General features: G+C 36.8%; 2 protein-coding genes across 2 annotated transcripts; one reads left to right on the top strand and one right to left on the bottom strand.

Annotated features, from left to right (window-relative positions):
- Window positions 1-8,563: 8,563 nt before the first annotated feature.
- Window positions 8,564-11,205, bottom strand: LOC111641578 (peroxisomal acyl-coenzyme A oxidase 3-like). Its single transcript, XM_023387754.1, has 3 exons — window positions 9,102-11,205; window positions 8,790-8,941; window positions 8,564-8,714 (listed from the first exon to the last, which is right to left on the bottom strand). The coding sequence occupies exons 1-3, from the start codon at window positions 9,226-9,228 to the stop codon at window positions 8,619-8,621; spliced, it is 375 nt and encodes a 124-aa protein (XP_023243522.1). The 5' UTR covers window positions 9,229-11,205; the 3' UTR covers window positions 8,564-8,618.
- Window positions 11,206-13,359: 2,154 nt separating this feature from the next.
- LOC111641579 (peroxisomal acyl-coenzyme A oxidase 3-like) lies at window positions 13,360-15,997 on the top strand. Its single transcript, XM_023387755.1, has 3 exons — window positions 13,360-15,459; window positions 15,620-15,771; window positions 15,847-15,997. The coding sequence occupies exons 1-3, from the start codon at window positions 15,333-15,335 to the stop codon at window positions 15,940-15,942; spliced, it is 375 nt and encodes a 124-aa protein (XP_023243523.1). The 5' UTR covers window positions 13,360-15,332; the 3' UTR covers window positions 15,943-15,997.
- The last annotated feature ends 267 nt before the right edge of the window (window positions 15,998-16,264 follow it).

Here is a 16,264-nt window from a genome sequence, read left to right as displayed (position 1 = left end):
AGACGTTGTTGACTAACGCATCACCCTCAAATGTTTAATCCGATACATTAGTTTCTTTATTTATCAAGTTATTGAAGAATTTTGAATTTTTTTTTACAAAAGAAAAGCTTGAAAATTACGTAGAAGCGTGGTAAATGAAAGCAGAAACGAGACCTTTTCCGGATAAAAACCGTCCCTAAATTTGAATCGGAGATAGACAGTTTTTGTGTTATATATTATTTTTATCCGAAAAAGGTCTCGTTTCTACTTTCATTTACCACGCTTCTACGTAATTTTCAAGCTTTTCTTTTGTTGTTGTTTAAATTATGGCAACGCAACACTTGGGCGATCCGCTTAGGGTGATGCCTTCCGATAACTCAGCGAGAGCGATACACGGGACATTCGATAAGTCCTCTTAGAGAAAGACAATTAACGAACCTTAGACAAATCGCTATTCCGCGCTCCACGTTAAGTGGGTTTCGCTACGAGTAGTCGGTCGAACGCTATCGTTAGCTGTTACTCTTTAACCAATCGCAGTTTAGTTAACATTGTATTTTCGTCACGCGACTGCAACCCGCTATTTTATAAGCCAAGCGCGTGGTTTTAGCATTGTCACGTACCGGCGCTAGTGAAATAGTTTAGTTTTAAAATATCGAAGAAAGGCCGACGATCTACGAGTCGCCAGTTCGAGATGCTCGTTAATTTTATAGAAGACGACCCTAAATTAATGTCGGGGAAGTCAGACGCCTTCTTTACCGTAAAAGATGGCAAGAAATAGCCGACGGAGTCGACTGACAAAAAGACCCAGAAAGATGGCGAAAAGTAACTGAGAGCTTTGAATATAAATATAGGACTATAATTTCAATTTATACATACGCGAATGAAACCTATTTCAGAAATAATGTTCACGCTACATTAAATTTTAACAAGAAAGCAATTACATTTGTAAAGTACTATATTATTTTTCCGACTTTCCAACGATTATCGACACTACTGTGTGCCGGAAATAGCCGTTCCCTAACGGGTACTTTACGCGGATTCGCGTTAGTGTGCCAGGCCTGGACTTTAAGCGTGCACCGAATTAAATAATGACAAAGTTTGTCAATAACAAAATCAAATATTTAATTAAACTTCTAGTAATAAACTATATACAGTATTTAGTAAAAATCAAACAATAATTTATTCAATGAAATTCAACAAGAATCAATCCGACAAACTCAAATCAATCTATTTCTAACTTAATTCTATTCCCCTTTGGAATTCGACAAAATCAAAGAATTAACTTATAAACAATAATTCTTATAAATTAAAGATCCTAATCGTCACCTCAATATACTAGGAACCTATTTCCTCAAACTCTCAAGACTTTCTATAATCGTCGATCCACAAATCGAATAACTTCAAAATCCTATCGGACACCTCTCTCGTTCACTGCTACGAAGCTCACCAAAGCTCGTTGCTATCAGGAATTCACCTCGTTCGTTTTCACTTGAGTTAGAGGCTTTATAGTGTGAGGTGACGTCACAATTCTGAATGAGCTCACTCTCCTCATTTACATACTTATCTGTAACATTAAATTTTTCTTGTTTATCTGGCAGATTATTTTCCGACAATACTTCGCTAACCTTTTACATTATTCTTTTTAACAATTATCGGGATGCTTTATTCTTTTAAGGTTTAGCGATTCCTAACTGGGTTGTGGGGTCTTCCCCCCCCTTTTTCTCGGTGCGGACTTACTTTTTTCCGCTTGGGAAGCGCAAGTGTGCGCGAGTTTTTCTACGGCGCTTTTCTTTCGTCGGTGAGTTGGTTTTTCTTCTATTTTTAAGTTACTAAGGTGAATGGTGAGGAAACTTCGTCTTAACTAAACATAAGCCCCAAACAAAATATAATGAAAGCAAAATAAAAGTAAAATAAAAATAAAGCTCAGACTTGGTTCCTTACACATTATTCATAAATAGTCAAGGTAATTATTTTTAAGCAATACAATAACATAGTTTACAACTCTCTCTCTAAATGCTCGTGAAGTAAAATCATTCTTACACCAAAAGACGCCGTGTCGTTTACACTTTCGTTACGTTCCTAACGGCAGCTCGATAACAAAAGCTTAGTTAAAACGAAACGTACGGCTGGGAACAGCATTTTCGCGGTTGATTAAACGCCAATCACGTGGTTCCAATAGAAACTGGTTTCTATCGGAATACGGTAACCTAATACCCCGTTCGCACACAATCCACGACTCACTTCGATCTCGATTTACCCACAATCTGGATTGTGACTGTCGCCAGTGGAACGTCGTGCTGTTCGCACAGGTAACTCGCTTGAGAAGAACCCGGCTATTACACGCGATGATAAAATTGACATAACTACGCGGTAAGTCCAACAAACAAAATGGAAGTTTTGGTTAGAAATAAATACTTTTTCTTGCCGTATATCTAATAATAAACAGATGTCATCGTCTCTCCAGATGTCTTTTTTATTTTTCTGTCGATAACCGGACACGTGTTCAGCAGCCATCTTGTATTTTCTCGCGCGCGTGGGATTGTGGGATCTCTCTTATGACTGGATCTAGTTTCGAGAACTCTCTCCAGTCGATCGCGATTTAGCCTCGTTTCAGTCGAGATTGAAACGGTCGAGAGCGTTCGCACCGCGGAACTCTCTCCGACTTAAGCCACAATCTAGATCGAAATGCTCGGTGCGAACGGGGTATAAGGAATACGATAGAAACTGGTTCTTATCGTATTCCTTAGCTTACCGGTACTACCCCTGGCCCCTATTTAGGTGTTACAGACGTAGAGAAACCCGTCCGAGCCAGGCGCGAACCCACGACCGAACTCCCAGTGTTAAGAGTACGATGACAGCTTGGCCACTAGTGAGCCTTTTCTTTTATAAAAGTAAGAATAAGTTTATCGTTTCTCAATTTAAGACGTAATTCCTAACTGAAAATATTTTATTTTTTAGAAATAATTAATATCAATCAGGTATTTATAATCAATTGAAGTTTTCGACTATTTACAAAAATATTAAATTTTCGAGTCTACCACAATCCTTTTTTATACAGCACCAGAAGTAACAGTAAACATGGTTTTTTTTGTTGAAGAATAACTTCTTAAAAAAACAAAGGTAAACAAGTAAAAAGAGACGTCACAATGTTAAAAACGATCAAGTGTCAGCCTTCTATTGTAGGTTCTGGCACTTTAAAAACTTGAAGAACTCTTCTCACCATACTGTCCTTATTCATACTTTAACTGCTTCAAGCCCTCTGGTGGTAATTTCGAGTTATCCTACTTATTTGCATATTTATACAATTTTATGTGTGCTCTTTTAAATCCACTATTACTTGTCAAATTGATGCTGGTTGATTTATATATATGATCATTTAGCTTTTAGCAGACACACGACATTGATCCCCTCTCAAACTTGCCGATTTGATTGTATTGTGTCGATTGTAATCATCCAAATATTTACATCGGTTAAAGAATATAATATTACCACAATATCGATGAAATTTGTAAATACGACCGAGAGACCCTGCTTGTTGCACAGATGCATCTTATTCTCAAAATTATCAGATTGAATAAATTTAATATTTAGTAAATATGNTAATAACTCAGGATATAATTCTTCAATTTTTTATTTTTTTATAATTTAAAAAATTTAATATTTTTGTAAATAGTCGAAAACTTCAATTGAAGAATTATATCCTGAGTTATTACAGAAATTGTATTTATAATCAATTTTAGTTATCTAAATTAATCGTTGTCTTTGATAATTCCTAACAGAAAATAATTGAATATACCGTTGAAGGTTTAATTATTATTTATTTTTTTGACAAAAGTCATACAGAGTTCGGTGAGAAGGACGAACACGTTCAGCTTGTCTCGAAAACTCTTCAATTCCAACTTCTCCTCTCCTCCATTTTTCCTTTTTTTATTTATTTTAAATAACCCTTCGGACATTGATTTGTGATTATTTTTCCTCATCCAAATGAAATATTTCCGATTTCTTCACTCTGTTTCTCGAAGATTCTAAAAGAGGAATATTCTCTTCCTCGAATCCGAAGAAATATTCAAATTAGTTAAAGATTTTGTCGTCTCTTTTTATGATTGAGGTCCTGGAAAGAATCCTTGCTTACGACTGATTCGTTGTTCATCGAGGATGCTCCGTATGGAATCGATAGCCCGAATTCACTCCCAGAAGGAGATTGAAGCGAACAACTTCCTCGAATTAAAGATTTCTTTTCGTCGCTTTGTCGTCTTAATGTTTTTCTCGATAGTTGTTTCGAGAACTCCTCATTTGAATGTTTGTTTCGACGTCTTTTCCGAGGTCCGTTGCAGACGTTTGCGACGAATGAAATCGCGCAAAGAACAATGGCCAAGGCACCGAACACGAGGAATGAACATAGGAAAGCCACTGCGAACATCATCATCCTGAAATAAACATCGTCTTTGATAGGTTGAAAATGTTTAAGATCCTTCCATATTCGTGGAGGAAGCGGAGGATTTTTTCCATCTGTTCTTCTTTATCTTTGGGTTTGTCCAATTAGATCTTTCGTGGTATAAGATTTTTCTTTCGTCGGAATTACGGTTTCTCTTCTTAGTCACTCGATGAAAAAACGATTTGGTATGTGACTTTTATCTTGGAATAAAGACGATGATTTATGCTTTTTCTTTGAGTGACTCTTCTTATTTTCAGACTTTCTGTGTTATCGAATTTTCCTTTTCATTCGTTGGCATTAACTTGAATTTCTGTAAAAGGTTATCTTGGAGTCTGTCAGTTTCCAAGCGTTTGTTTTCTTGTAACTCCCTTTTTTTGCCAATCCAAGCTTCGTTCTCAACCACTTCTGGTGTAATCTCCTCCAAATTCCGTTCATCTTTCTTCATATTTCTGATCCAAAATCGGGTTTCGTTCTTTAGCAATGTATCAGAAGATTCTCCGATTCTTGGTAATTTAGTCCATATTTTGACGAAATTTTGTTCCTGATTTTCGAGTCCAAAATGCATTTTGACTTTTCCAAATTGTTTCCTGTCTTCTTCACAAAAGGTAATTCGACAGAAAATCGTCATAAGTAACAAATATGAAAATCGCATTCGACAATAGCATCGAAAACAAAGAATTAAACAATTAGTATTGATCTCATTGTTTCTTGACCTCCAAATTGTAAACTTTGATGCACTCCTTTATTTTTAATTAAAAATTTTAAAGAATTTATTTTAATTCAAAGAAGGAAAGATGAAATTTATGTTAGAAAGGTCGGCAACAAGGAAAACAATTTCTAACTCATATTTACTACGAAATTGTTTCAAAAACTTGATAAATAAAGAAACTATTGTGAAGTATCGAATTAAACATTTGAGGGTGATGCGTTAGTTATCAACGTCTGTTATCCTAAATGCAGAAGTGATGAGGAGGATGAAAGGATTTTAAACCAAATGTCAAATTCAATTGAAAACGACTCGATAGTTAAAAGAATAATTCCAATAGACTTCATTAATTATCTATTGCTTTTAGCCCTTTATATCGTTTTACACTTAATCTAGATCAAATACACATAGACACGCGAGCATATCACACCAGTGAACAAGATTAAATTACAAAATCTTTAATGGTTATTTAACACCCATTAAAAACTTTCTTAGCCTCGAGAACACTAAATACAATTTGCCAAAAATTATTATTATTATAAAATATTATAAATGTAAAGTGATGGATATATATTCACAATGAACACTTGGGTTGAAGTAGCTGAAACAACTTAGTACACAACAGAAACACGGGTCTAATACGCACCATCTCGGCTCGAGCTCACACCTAATTTGTATATTTATACACCTCGAGTGTCACCTATTATTACGTCATTAATTATTAATTTATTTTTGGTTTTATCGATGAAATGACCCCGCATCATATTTTATTCGTAAACTTCATTAATTTTTTTTCTGATTTAATTTTTAAATTTTCTATATGTTCGTGGTAGGCTATTTCTTTTTTTAAAGTATTTTTAGTAAATAATCATGAAAGGATTTGTAATTTCATCTCGTTCACTGGTGTGATAAGCCCGCCTGTATGCGTGTCTATTTGATGTAGACCAGGAGTTACCAAACTACGGCCCGCCGCCGCACCGTCTAATTATTTATATGAGAATATCATAGATTGTAAGATGAACTTATTATTATACAGAAAAAGTAATCTACGTATAAGTAAAAATGGCAAAATTGGTCCAATCTGATTTTTGTATTTGACTGTAATATAATTTTTAGGAAAATCGGTGAAATAAAAAATTCGGCGACTTTTTGCGTAAAGCCCTGGTCACACTATGCGATTTCTAGCCGCGCAGGCGACTGCAACTGCAACAAGCGCGAGTCGCGCGCGTCTTCTCGTGGTCACACATTGTTCGTTGACGTTGCAACTCGGAAACACGTGGCCCTATAATAAACCAATAAAATTACAGTAGCTTGTTTTTGACTACTTTCGTGAGTTTGCCGATATTTTACGTTCTACGTCAGAGTATTTACGGAATTTTAGCCACTTTTCTTATTAAAATAGCAAGCAGTTCCTTTTCTGGAATGAATAAAAGAAAAAAGGCGATTATTTTAATAGAGCTGGCGAAAATACATGAAAAGATAAAATCTTCGATAAAACGAAGAATTAAAATCCCACAGGTATTGGTGAGCCTGAATAAGCTCGATCAATCTCGATTCTGTAAAAGTATTAATCCTCTGACTATCCGCCATGATGATGAACTATTTTCAATGTTGTCACTGTATGACGTGGCATAAAGGCGTTTGTTGATTGGATGCGCGTTTGCAATCGTCGCGAGTAGAACAAACTTTTTGTTTCTAGTTGCGATTGCAGTCGCACCGGTTTTCGAGGGGAAATTACTAGTTAACGGGAACAGCCGTCGCGGTTGCAGTCGCCTGCGCGGCTGGAAATCGCATAGTGTGACCAGGGCTTAAGTTCTAAGAAAAGCGATTACGAGCTTGCTGCAGCCATGGTGTTTGTGTATTGATAAATATCGATAAGTACGTTGGTTGTCTTTATTTTTTGTCAACAAAATGGTTCTGCTCGTCATTCTGTTATCTGGCCGCTGTGAAAAAAGTTTGGTGACCTCTGATCTAGACTAAGTGTGACGTAATGAAGTCCAATTTAATTTTGTATCAATGAAGATTAAACACTTTAAATATATTTTGTAACGAAAAAAAGATGAAACTACAATTTTTCTTTAAAGTTGTATTGTATTAAAATTCTATGAAAATATAATTTTAAAAGCACAAATGTATATAAGAAAAACGATCCAACTGATGAAGGATATTGACCAATACCAGATGTACAGTACGTACAGTACAAATTAGTTTCATAAAGAAATCTCTTAAGTTATTCAACTTTCAAATTAGAGTTGTGTTTTGATAAGTCCTTTGGAGAAGAAGCAAATCATTAGCTATTAAGAATATTACATAATAAAACAGGACAAAAAGTAAAAATTCTGACTTCTTTTCAGCTTGGGTTTCGTGGCATCGGCTTCGTGAAGCGGATGCCATGAAAATCCAAGCTGAAAAGTTTGTGGCTGTCACGCGTGCAACATTCACGCAGCATTATGTTCATTATTTTCTCAAGTCTGGCCTTCTTCTTCGGCTCATATACACTGCCTCGTACCTGTCTTCTTTTTCAATTTTCTTCTCGCTGGATCCGCCCTTGCTACATCTTTTATGAAGTCGTAAACTTTCCTATCTTCCAGTTCATCATACGCAAACCTTCTCGCTACCGGTCTGCAGCTTCAGACTCTATTCTCATTTCTTCGCTAGCCGAGTAACCACATTCCACAAAAAAATCAGATATTTTGTAACATCCCCCGGCCTGGCAAAATTCTTTCTAAGAGACAAAGGAATCTTGATTACTTCAAGTATGACACTACTACACAAAGTCATAAAATAAAAACAGTTTAGGTTATAAAATTTATTTCATTTATTTACATATAAATATTATATTAAATTTTCATCATCATCTAAAGCAGCGTTTCTCAAAGTGGGCGATAACGCCCCCTTGTGGGCGCTGGAGGCTTTCATGGGGGCAGTAGAAGGCTCAAAGAGAATTGGGGGCGTTAAGGAAATATAGAGGGGCGACGGCAAACAAATTCTATATATAAAAATTCGACGGAATATATATAAAATGTTGACATTTTATATATTTTTTATTTTTTATTGAAGGTCACAACTTGAATATTTCTAACACATTCACTTTTATTTTAGCTCAGTGTTTCTCAAAGTAAGCAATAACGCCCGCTTCTGGCGCGATGAATAGATCTATGATAGAGGCAGGGTATTGAACGGTGACCAAAGGCAAAATTGGGGCTGATAAGAGGAAACATTGCGTTTAATGGTTTCCAGATGATGAGAACAATGTACAGTAAGGGCACAAAGTGTGAGATTCATAGAAAAGTTTTCCTAAGAATATTTCCAATCCTTTTCTCACACAAGAGAAAATGGGTTAGGGGGCGTTGGGTATAACTTTATGGAACAAAGGGGGCGGTGGATCGAAAAAGTTTGAGAATCACTGATCTAAAGGAAGTTTTTGATGATTAATTTTGCTATTTGGGATAAAGTATTCAGTTTTATAAATTGCAAATACACAAAATTGAATTATATTTAAATCTTGCTCTGTATAGGAACAGATTCGGGTTTCAAGAAAAAATCTGGATTCTTTTGCACCTTCATAAGTTCGTCGTAAATATTCTTATAAGCCTAAAAAAGAGAATTTTAAACACATCATTCGTAAATTTATGACAAAATATTTTAAATAATAATATAAGAAATTACTTGTCCATCCGATTTTCCCAAAACAGAATTGAGAAGGAAGTCGGTGGGTGCAATGGCATCGGCCAAGGCGACAGAATCGTCCTTTAAATCCACACACAATTTCAGAATTGCTTCTTCTAGCAGCGATGAAAAAGTTTTACAGCAATATTCTCCTAGATTTTCAAATAAGATCATTGCTAAAATGCACTCAACATAACAAATTTTCATAAAAATCAATTCAGCCATTCTCAGACAGAAAGGCAGACATAAATTCTATTTTATTTATGTAAATTGATTTATAAGAAGACCATTATAAAATTATTTCTTCTTTACCTTCGTATAACTGTCCTAAATAATTCTGTAATCTCCACAGACCATACAGACAACCGAGTTTCTGCAGAACTCGAGACATACTGACATCTTCTACGCTTTGTATAAATCTTGAGAATGATATCAACATAGTACGCTAGAAATAAAATATAATTAGCTGTATTTTCTTGGCGTAAGGTTGCCGTTGACAACAAATCGCGCGAGAGCACTTTTAGTGGAAGAAGGTCGGTTTATTGATAGGAAAGGATACGCATTTCGGGCTTAATGCCCCTCTTCAGTCCTATTATAACAGATTTATCAGAAAAATTATTACAGAGTTACAGATTTACCGATTGTACCGAAATATTTAGGATACGTGTACAAAGTTTTATGCAATAAAACATAATTACCTGAGATTATAGTGACAGTTAGAATAACACGACTGGTGAGAAGACATGGGTGAAAAGGGGGAACATGTGCTAAAATAGAAAGTGGTAAACTTAAAGTACATAATTAAGAGGCGGAATTTTTATAAAATTATAAGGGGCGTTCAAAAAGTTTCCGTTTAAGGACGTGGCACCCGATGCGTTTCAATGTCGAAGGCAACACTTCCTCCAGCGCATTGTTGCTGGCGACGAAAGCTGGTGCCACCACTGAAAACCTGAGTCGAAAGCGGCGACCGTGCAGCGGTGTCATCCTTCGTCCCCTCGTCCCGAGAAGTTCGAGAGCCAATCATCTGCTGGAAAAGTGACGCTTACCCCGTTCTTCGATCACCATCGCTTATTGTGTCTCCATCACTGGGGCACGGCACTGCGAAACGCTGAGAGATTACGACGCGCAATTAAGGCGAAATGGGGTGATTCTGCTTCGTGATAACGCGCGTCCCCATACCGCAAATGTCGTAACGCAGAAGTTACGCGCACTAAAGTGGGAGACACTCGAGCAGCCGCCTTACAGTCCCGTGCGATTTTCACGCTTTCGGTTCCTTAAAGAAATCCTTAAAAGGACGTAGAAGCGCAGCGGGCAGTTTCGGACTTCTTCGAGCGGCAGAAACAGGAGTTTTACCAACGGCGTATATTAAACCTGGTGGATCGGTGGGATGCTTGCCTAAATGATCGCGGCGCTTTTGCGTGACTGGCGTACCAAATCTGGACTGTACAGCCTTCGAACGGAAACTTTTTGATCATGCCTTATAATAAGGAAATACCTATAGGCTGAGAAATAATTCCGATAAAACGTACAAAAAAACATAAGCCAGATAGGAGAGGTTAAAAAGATGCGAGTATTCCCTGTATCGTTCACTGAATGTTTGGTGCGTTGATTTACGCAGTGAGATACGATAGAGGGAGGGATGTAGTACATCTTAATGGGCTTTGCTACTTAGTTAGGAATGGTTGCCAGATGTCATTGATGACTGCACCTGTGTTAAGGTTCATTCTGTGTATTTCATTTGTTTCGATAATCTCAATATGTTCATAAAAATTTCCTTTGATAATATTTTTTCTTTTTTAAGAATTTTGACGCTGTCGAGTGAGATCTCGCAGCCTGCTCGGTTGCAACGAGTGGCGACTGCCGAGTTCGTGGCTCTTATACGCTTTTTTTTTACGGGTTTTTAACGCTCCGCTAGTTTCACCTATATAATAGTACTTTGGATGACACGTACAAGCGAAGGTGTAAACAAGATTATTATTTAATAAAACGTCAGCATTACTATTAGTTTGTTCTTTGGTTTTCAAGAAATTTTTGATTTTATTGTTTAGTGTGAGTGCTAAAATTATATTATACGGTGTTAGTATTCTTTGGATGTTTTCAAAAGTAGTGGGGGTATAATCTAATTTTTTTGTGTCTTTGGTTTGGATTGACCCGACGAGTGGTTGTGTAACCATTTGTTGATAATTCTGTTTGGGTAGTTATTTAGTTGAAAGGTGCGATAAATTTTGTCTATTTCCATGTTTTGGTTAGTAATATCACTTGTACGTGCTTTGATTTTCTTGACATACGTATTGGATATGTTCTTTTTAATATACACGGGTGCGCTGGAGTAGTAATTTGATTACTTTACTGACGTCACAGGGTTTTATAACTTTTTAAAGATAAGGGGCCGTCCATAAATTACGTAAGGGCGATTTTGGCCTTACTAGAAAAATAAAATCTTGTTATTCTATCAGTAAAACTGGTAGAATAACAAGATTTGCCCCCACTCACCCCTGTGTAAGAAACCATAATATTTTCTTTGATCCCCCTATCCTCCCTATCTTACGTAATATTTAGGCATGATTTTATAGAAAGANCGTCACAAGCGGTCGATAGCCTATTTGCGGCGGGACTAGGAAAATTCTTTACCGGTCGGAACCCGTAATATCCGGAATAATTGCGCTTATACCGTCGCTAAGCGCGTAACGCCGGGTTGCGCAAATCGGGCCAGGATACGAACGAGTAGCAAGTTTTTCTTGGTAAACTCGATTATTAAAGCCAAACGAATTGCCGAATTATCGGGCTATAAGCCGGATGCCGCTATTAAAGCGGCCGAAGTAAACTAATTTTAAAATCTTATTATAAAAATTTGCCGTAATATTTTGTATTACGTTTTATTTAAGAAAGGAAAATCACCTTTTAAGTTACAAGTTCGATCTAAGTTCATTTTTCATACGTATCTTACGCGGCATTATTAATGTAAACAGAAACGTCATACAAAATAAAACAACATTCTGTTGCCATATTGATTTCATTTTGGCTAAGGTCAATAAAATAAACTGCACGCTGCTAAAATGTGGTAGCGGCACCTGGGTACTAAATCATAAAGCCTGTAAAACTCTATATAACGGGGAAATACAATCAATGCTACTTAACGCGGCCTCTAGCTGGGGTCGTGTAACTAGTAAAAATTCAGTAGCGAGTAAATCACTCTCTCTTCAAAACAGTTTGTCATCACAACTGTTTCTACTAATGCATCTCTGATTCTAGCGGAGCTTCTTCCTTTGCCACTATGTATTGTAGAAAAGGTTCTAAACTACCACATCGGAACTACTACACCAGTGGCCAAGCAGTCTTCGCACCCCAAACACTGGCGGCCGATTGCACAGACAGAGTTTACATTAAACGACGTTTACATTGGCTCTTACTTACTTCGCTATTACTCCCCTGTTTTAGGAGTCGTTCGGCCAATCGGATTATTTCTTCGTGACGTCAGAAATGGTCGAGTGAGTCTAGAAAATAGGTCAAATAACTTGTTTCTAATCGCTGTCTTGTAGACAGCGATTAGAAACAAGTTATTTGACCTATTTTCTAGACTCACTCGACCATTTCTGACGTCACGAAGAAATAATCCGATTGGCCGAACGACTCCTAAAACAGGGGAGTAATAGCGAAGTAAGTAAGAGCCAATGTAAACGTCGTTTAATGTAAACTCTGTCTGTGCAATCGGCCGCCAGTGTTTGGGGTGCGAAGACTGCTTGGCCACTGGTGTAGTAGTTCCGATGTGGTAGTTTAGAACCTTTTCTACAATACATAGTGGCAAAGGAAGAAGCTCCGCTAGAATCAGAGATGCATTAGTAGAAACAGTTGTGATGACAAACTGTTTTGAAGAGAGAGTGATTTACTCGCTACTGAATTTTTACTAGTTACACGACCCCAGCTAGAGGCCGCGTTAAGTAGCATTGATTGTATTTCCCCGTTATATAGAGTTTTACAGGCTTTATGATTTAGTACCCAGGTGCCGCTACCACATTTTAGCAGCGTGCAGTTTATTTTATTGACCTTAGCCAAAATGAAATCAATATGGCAACAGAATGTTGTTTTATTTTGTATGACGTTTCTGTTTACACGTGCACTAGCTAGTGCATCTGCAAAGTTTTTTTGCGTCCTTCTGCGAAAATTAAAATTAATATAAAAATTAATATTATGACGTTGATTAATGAAAATAATAAAAGATTGTTGATAATAAAAAATAACGTTCTTAAAATAAATTGTTCATTCGAATTCATTAAATTTTTATATTTTTAAATTTGTTCACGTAAAGTCTTCTATAAATAATAGTACATATTAATTAACTAATTAATAATTACATATTTTGGACCTAAGGTTTTTAGGGTTTCATAAAAAATTTTTTTGTTAAAGTCTTTCTATAAAATCATGCCTAAATATTACGTAAGATAGGGAGGATAGGGGGATCAAAGAAAATATTATGGTTTCTTACACAGGGGTGAGTGGGGGCAAATCTTGTTATTCTACCAGTTTTACTGATAGAATAACAAGATTTTATTTTTCTAGTAAGGCCAAAATCGCCCTTACGTAATTTATGGACGGCCCCTTATCTTTAAAAAGTTATAAAACCCTGTGACGTCAGTAAAGTAATCAAATTACTACTCCAGCGCACCCGTGTATATTAAAAAGAACATATCCAATACGTATGTCAAGAAAATCAAAGCACGTACAAGTGATATTACTAACCAAAACATGGAAATAGACAAAATTTATCGCACCTTTCAACTAAATAACTACCCAAACAGAATTATCAACAAATGGTTACACAACCACTCGTCGGGTCAATCCAAACCAAAGACACAAAAAAATTAGATTATACCCCCACTACTTTTGAAAACATCCAAAGAATACTAACACCGTATAATATAATTTTAGCACTCACACTAAACAATAAAATCAAAAATTTCTTGAAAACCAAAGAACAAACTAATAGTAATGCTGACGTTTTATTAAATAATAATCTTGTTTACACCTTCGCTTGTACGTGTCATCCAAAGTACTATTATATAGGTGAAACTAGCGGAGCGTTAAAAACCCGTAAAAAAAAAGCGTATAAGAGCCACGAACTCGGCAGTCGCCACTCGTTGCAACCGAGCAGGCTGCGAGATCTCACTCGACAGCGTCAAAATTCTTAAAAAAGAAAAAATATTATCAAAGGAAATTTTTATGAACATATTGAGATTATCGAAACAAATGAAATACACAGAATGAACCTTAACACAGGTGCAGTCATCAATGACATCTGGCAACCATTCCTAACTAAGTAGCAAAGCCCATTAAGATGTACTACATCCCTCCCTCTATCGTATCTCACTGCGTAAATCAACGCACCAAACATTCAGTGAACGATACAGGGAATACTCGCATCTTTTTAACCTCTCCTATCTGGCTTATGTTTTTTTGTACGTTTTATCGGAATTATTTCTCAGCCTATAGGTATTTCCTTATTATAAGGCATGATCAAAAAGTTTCCGTTCGAAGGCTGTACAGTCCAGATTTGGTACGCCAGTCACGCAAAAGCGCCGCGATCATTTAGGCAAGCATCCCACCGATCCACCAGGTTTAATATACGCCGTTGGTAAAACTCCTGTTTCTGCCGCTCGAAGAAGTCCGAAACTGCCCGCTGCGCTTCTACGTCCTTTTAAGGATTTCTTTAAGGAACCGAAAGCGTGAAAATCGCACGGGACTGTAAGGCGGCTGCTCGAGTGTCTCCCACTTTAGTGCGCGTAACTTCTGCGTTACGACATTTGCGGTATGGGGACGCGCGTTATCACGAAGCAGAATCACCCCATTTCGCCTTAATTGCGCGTCGTAATCTCTCAGCGTTTCGCAGTGCCGTGCCCCAGTGATGGAGACACAATAAGCGATGGTGATCGAAGAACGGGGTAAGCGTCACTTTTCCAGCAGATGATTGGCTCTCGAACTTCTCGGGACGAGGGGACGAAGGATGACACCGCTGCACGGTCGCCGCTTTCGACTCAGGTTTTCAGTGGTGGCACCAGCTTTCGTCGCCAGCAACAATGCGCTGGAGGAAGTGTTGCCTTCGACATTGAAACGCATCGGGTGCCACGTCCTTAAACGGAAACTTTTTGAACGCCCCTTATAATTTTATAAAAATTCCGCCTCTTAATTATGTACTTTAAGTTTACCACTTTCTATTTTAGCACATGTTCCCCCTTTTCACCCATGTCTTCTCACCAGTCGTGTTATTCTAACTGTCACTATAATCTCAGGTAATTATGTTTTATTGCATAAAACTTTGTACACGTATCCTAAATATTTCGGTACAATCGGTAAATCTGTAACTCTGTAATAATTTTTCTGATAAATCTGTTATAATAGGACTGAAGAGGGGCATTAAGCCCGAAATGCGTATCCTTTCCTATCAATAAACCGACCTTCTTCCACTAAAAGTGCTCTCGCGCGATTTGTTGTCAACGGCAACCTTACGCCAAGAAAATACAGCTAATTATATTTTATTTCTAGCGTACTATGTTGATATCATTCTCAAGATTTATACAAAGCGTAGAAGATGTCAGTATGTCTCGAGTTCTGCAGAAACTCGGTTGTCTGTATGGTCTGTGGAGATTACAGAATTATTTAGGACAGTTATACGAAGGTAAAGAAGAAATAATTTTATAATGGTCTTCTTATAAATCAATTTACATAAATAAAATAGAATTTATGTCTGCCTTTCTGTCTGAGAATGGCTGAATTGATTTTTATGAAAATTTGTTATGTTGAGTGCATTTTAGCAATGATCTTATTTGAAAATCTAGGAGAATATTGCTGTAAAACTTTTTCATCGCTGCTAGAAGAAGCAATTCTGAAATTGTGTGTGGATTTAAAGGACGATTCTGTCGCCTTGGCCGATGCCATTGCACCCACCGACTTCCTTCTCAATTCTGTTTTGGGAAAATCGGATGGACAAGTAATTTCTTATATTATTATTTAAAATATTTTGTCATAAATTTACGAATGATGTGTTTAAAATTCTCTTTTTTAGGCTTATAAGAATATTTACGACGAACTTATGAAGGTGCAAAAGAATCCAGATTTTTTCTTGAAACCCGAATCTGTTCCTATACAGAGCAAGATTTAAATATAATTCAATTTTGTGTATTTGCAATTTATAAAACTGAATACTTTATCCCAAATAGCAAAATTAATCATCAAAAACTTCCTTTAGATCAGTGATTCTCAAACTTTTTCGATCCACCGCCCCCTTTGTTCCATAAAGTTATACCCAACGCCCCCTAACCCATTTTCTCTTGTGTGAGAAAAGGATTGGAAATATTCTTAGGAAAACTTTTCTATGAATCTCACACTTTGTGCCCTTACTGTACATTGTTCTCATCATCTGGAAACCATTAAACGCAATGTTTCCTCTTATCAGCCCCAATTTTGCCTTTGGTCACCGTTCA

Source organism: Centruroides sculpturatus, unplaced genomic scaffold, assembly GCF_000671375.1.
Source record: "Centruroides sculpturatus isolate CEXI.00-Female unplaced genomic scaffold, Cexi_2.0 scaffold1381, whole genome shotgun sequence".
NCBI lineage: Eukaryota > Metazoa > Arthropoda > Arachnida > Scorpiones > Buthidae > Centruroides > Centruroides sculpturatus.
The sequence above is the reverse complement of the archived record's forward strand: the minus strand, read 5'-3'. Positions and strand labels throughout refer to the sequence as shown.

Bases quoted from the DNA above. Each gene is read 5' to 3' on its own strand.
- LOC111641578 (XM_023387754.1), bottom strand. From the start codon at position 9,228: ATGTTGATATCATTCTCAAGATTTATACAAAGCGTAGAAGATGTCAGT. The intron at 8,942-9,101 runs GTAAAGAAGAAA...TTGAAAATCTAG, and splicing joins TTTAGGACAGTTATACGAAG to GAGAATATTGCTGTAAAACT. The intron at 8,715-8,789 runs GTAATTTCTTAT...TCTCTTTTTTAG, and splicing joins TGGGAAAATCGGATGGACAA to GCTTATAAGAATATTTACGA.
- LOC111641579 (XM_023387755.1), top strand. From the start codon at position 15,333: ATGTTGATATCATTCTCAAGATTTATACAAAGCGTAGAAGATGTCAGT. The intron at 15,460-15,619 runs GTAAAGAAGAAA...TTGAAAATCTAG, and splicing joins TTTAGGACAGTTATACGAAG to GAGAATATTGCTGTAAAACT. The intron at 15,772-15,846 runs GTAATTTCTTAT...TCTCTTTTTTAG, and splicing joins TGGGAAAATCGGATGGACAA to GCTTATAAGAATATTTACGA.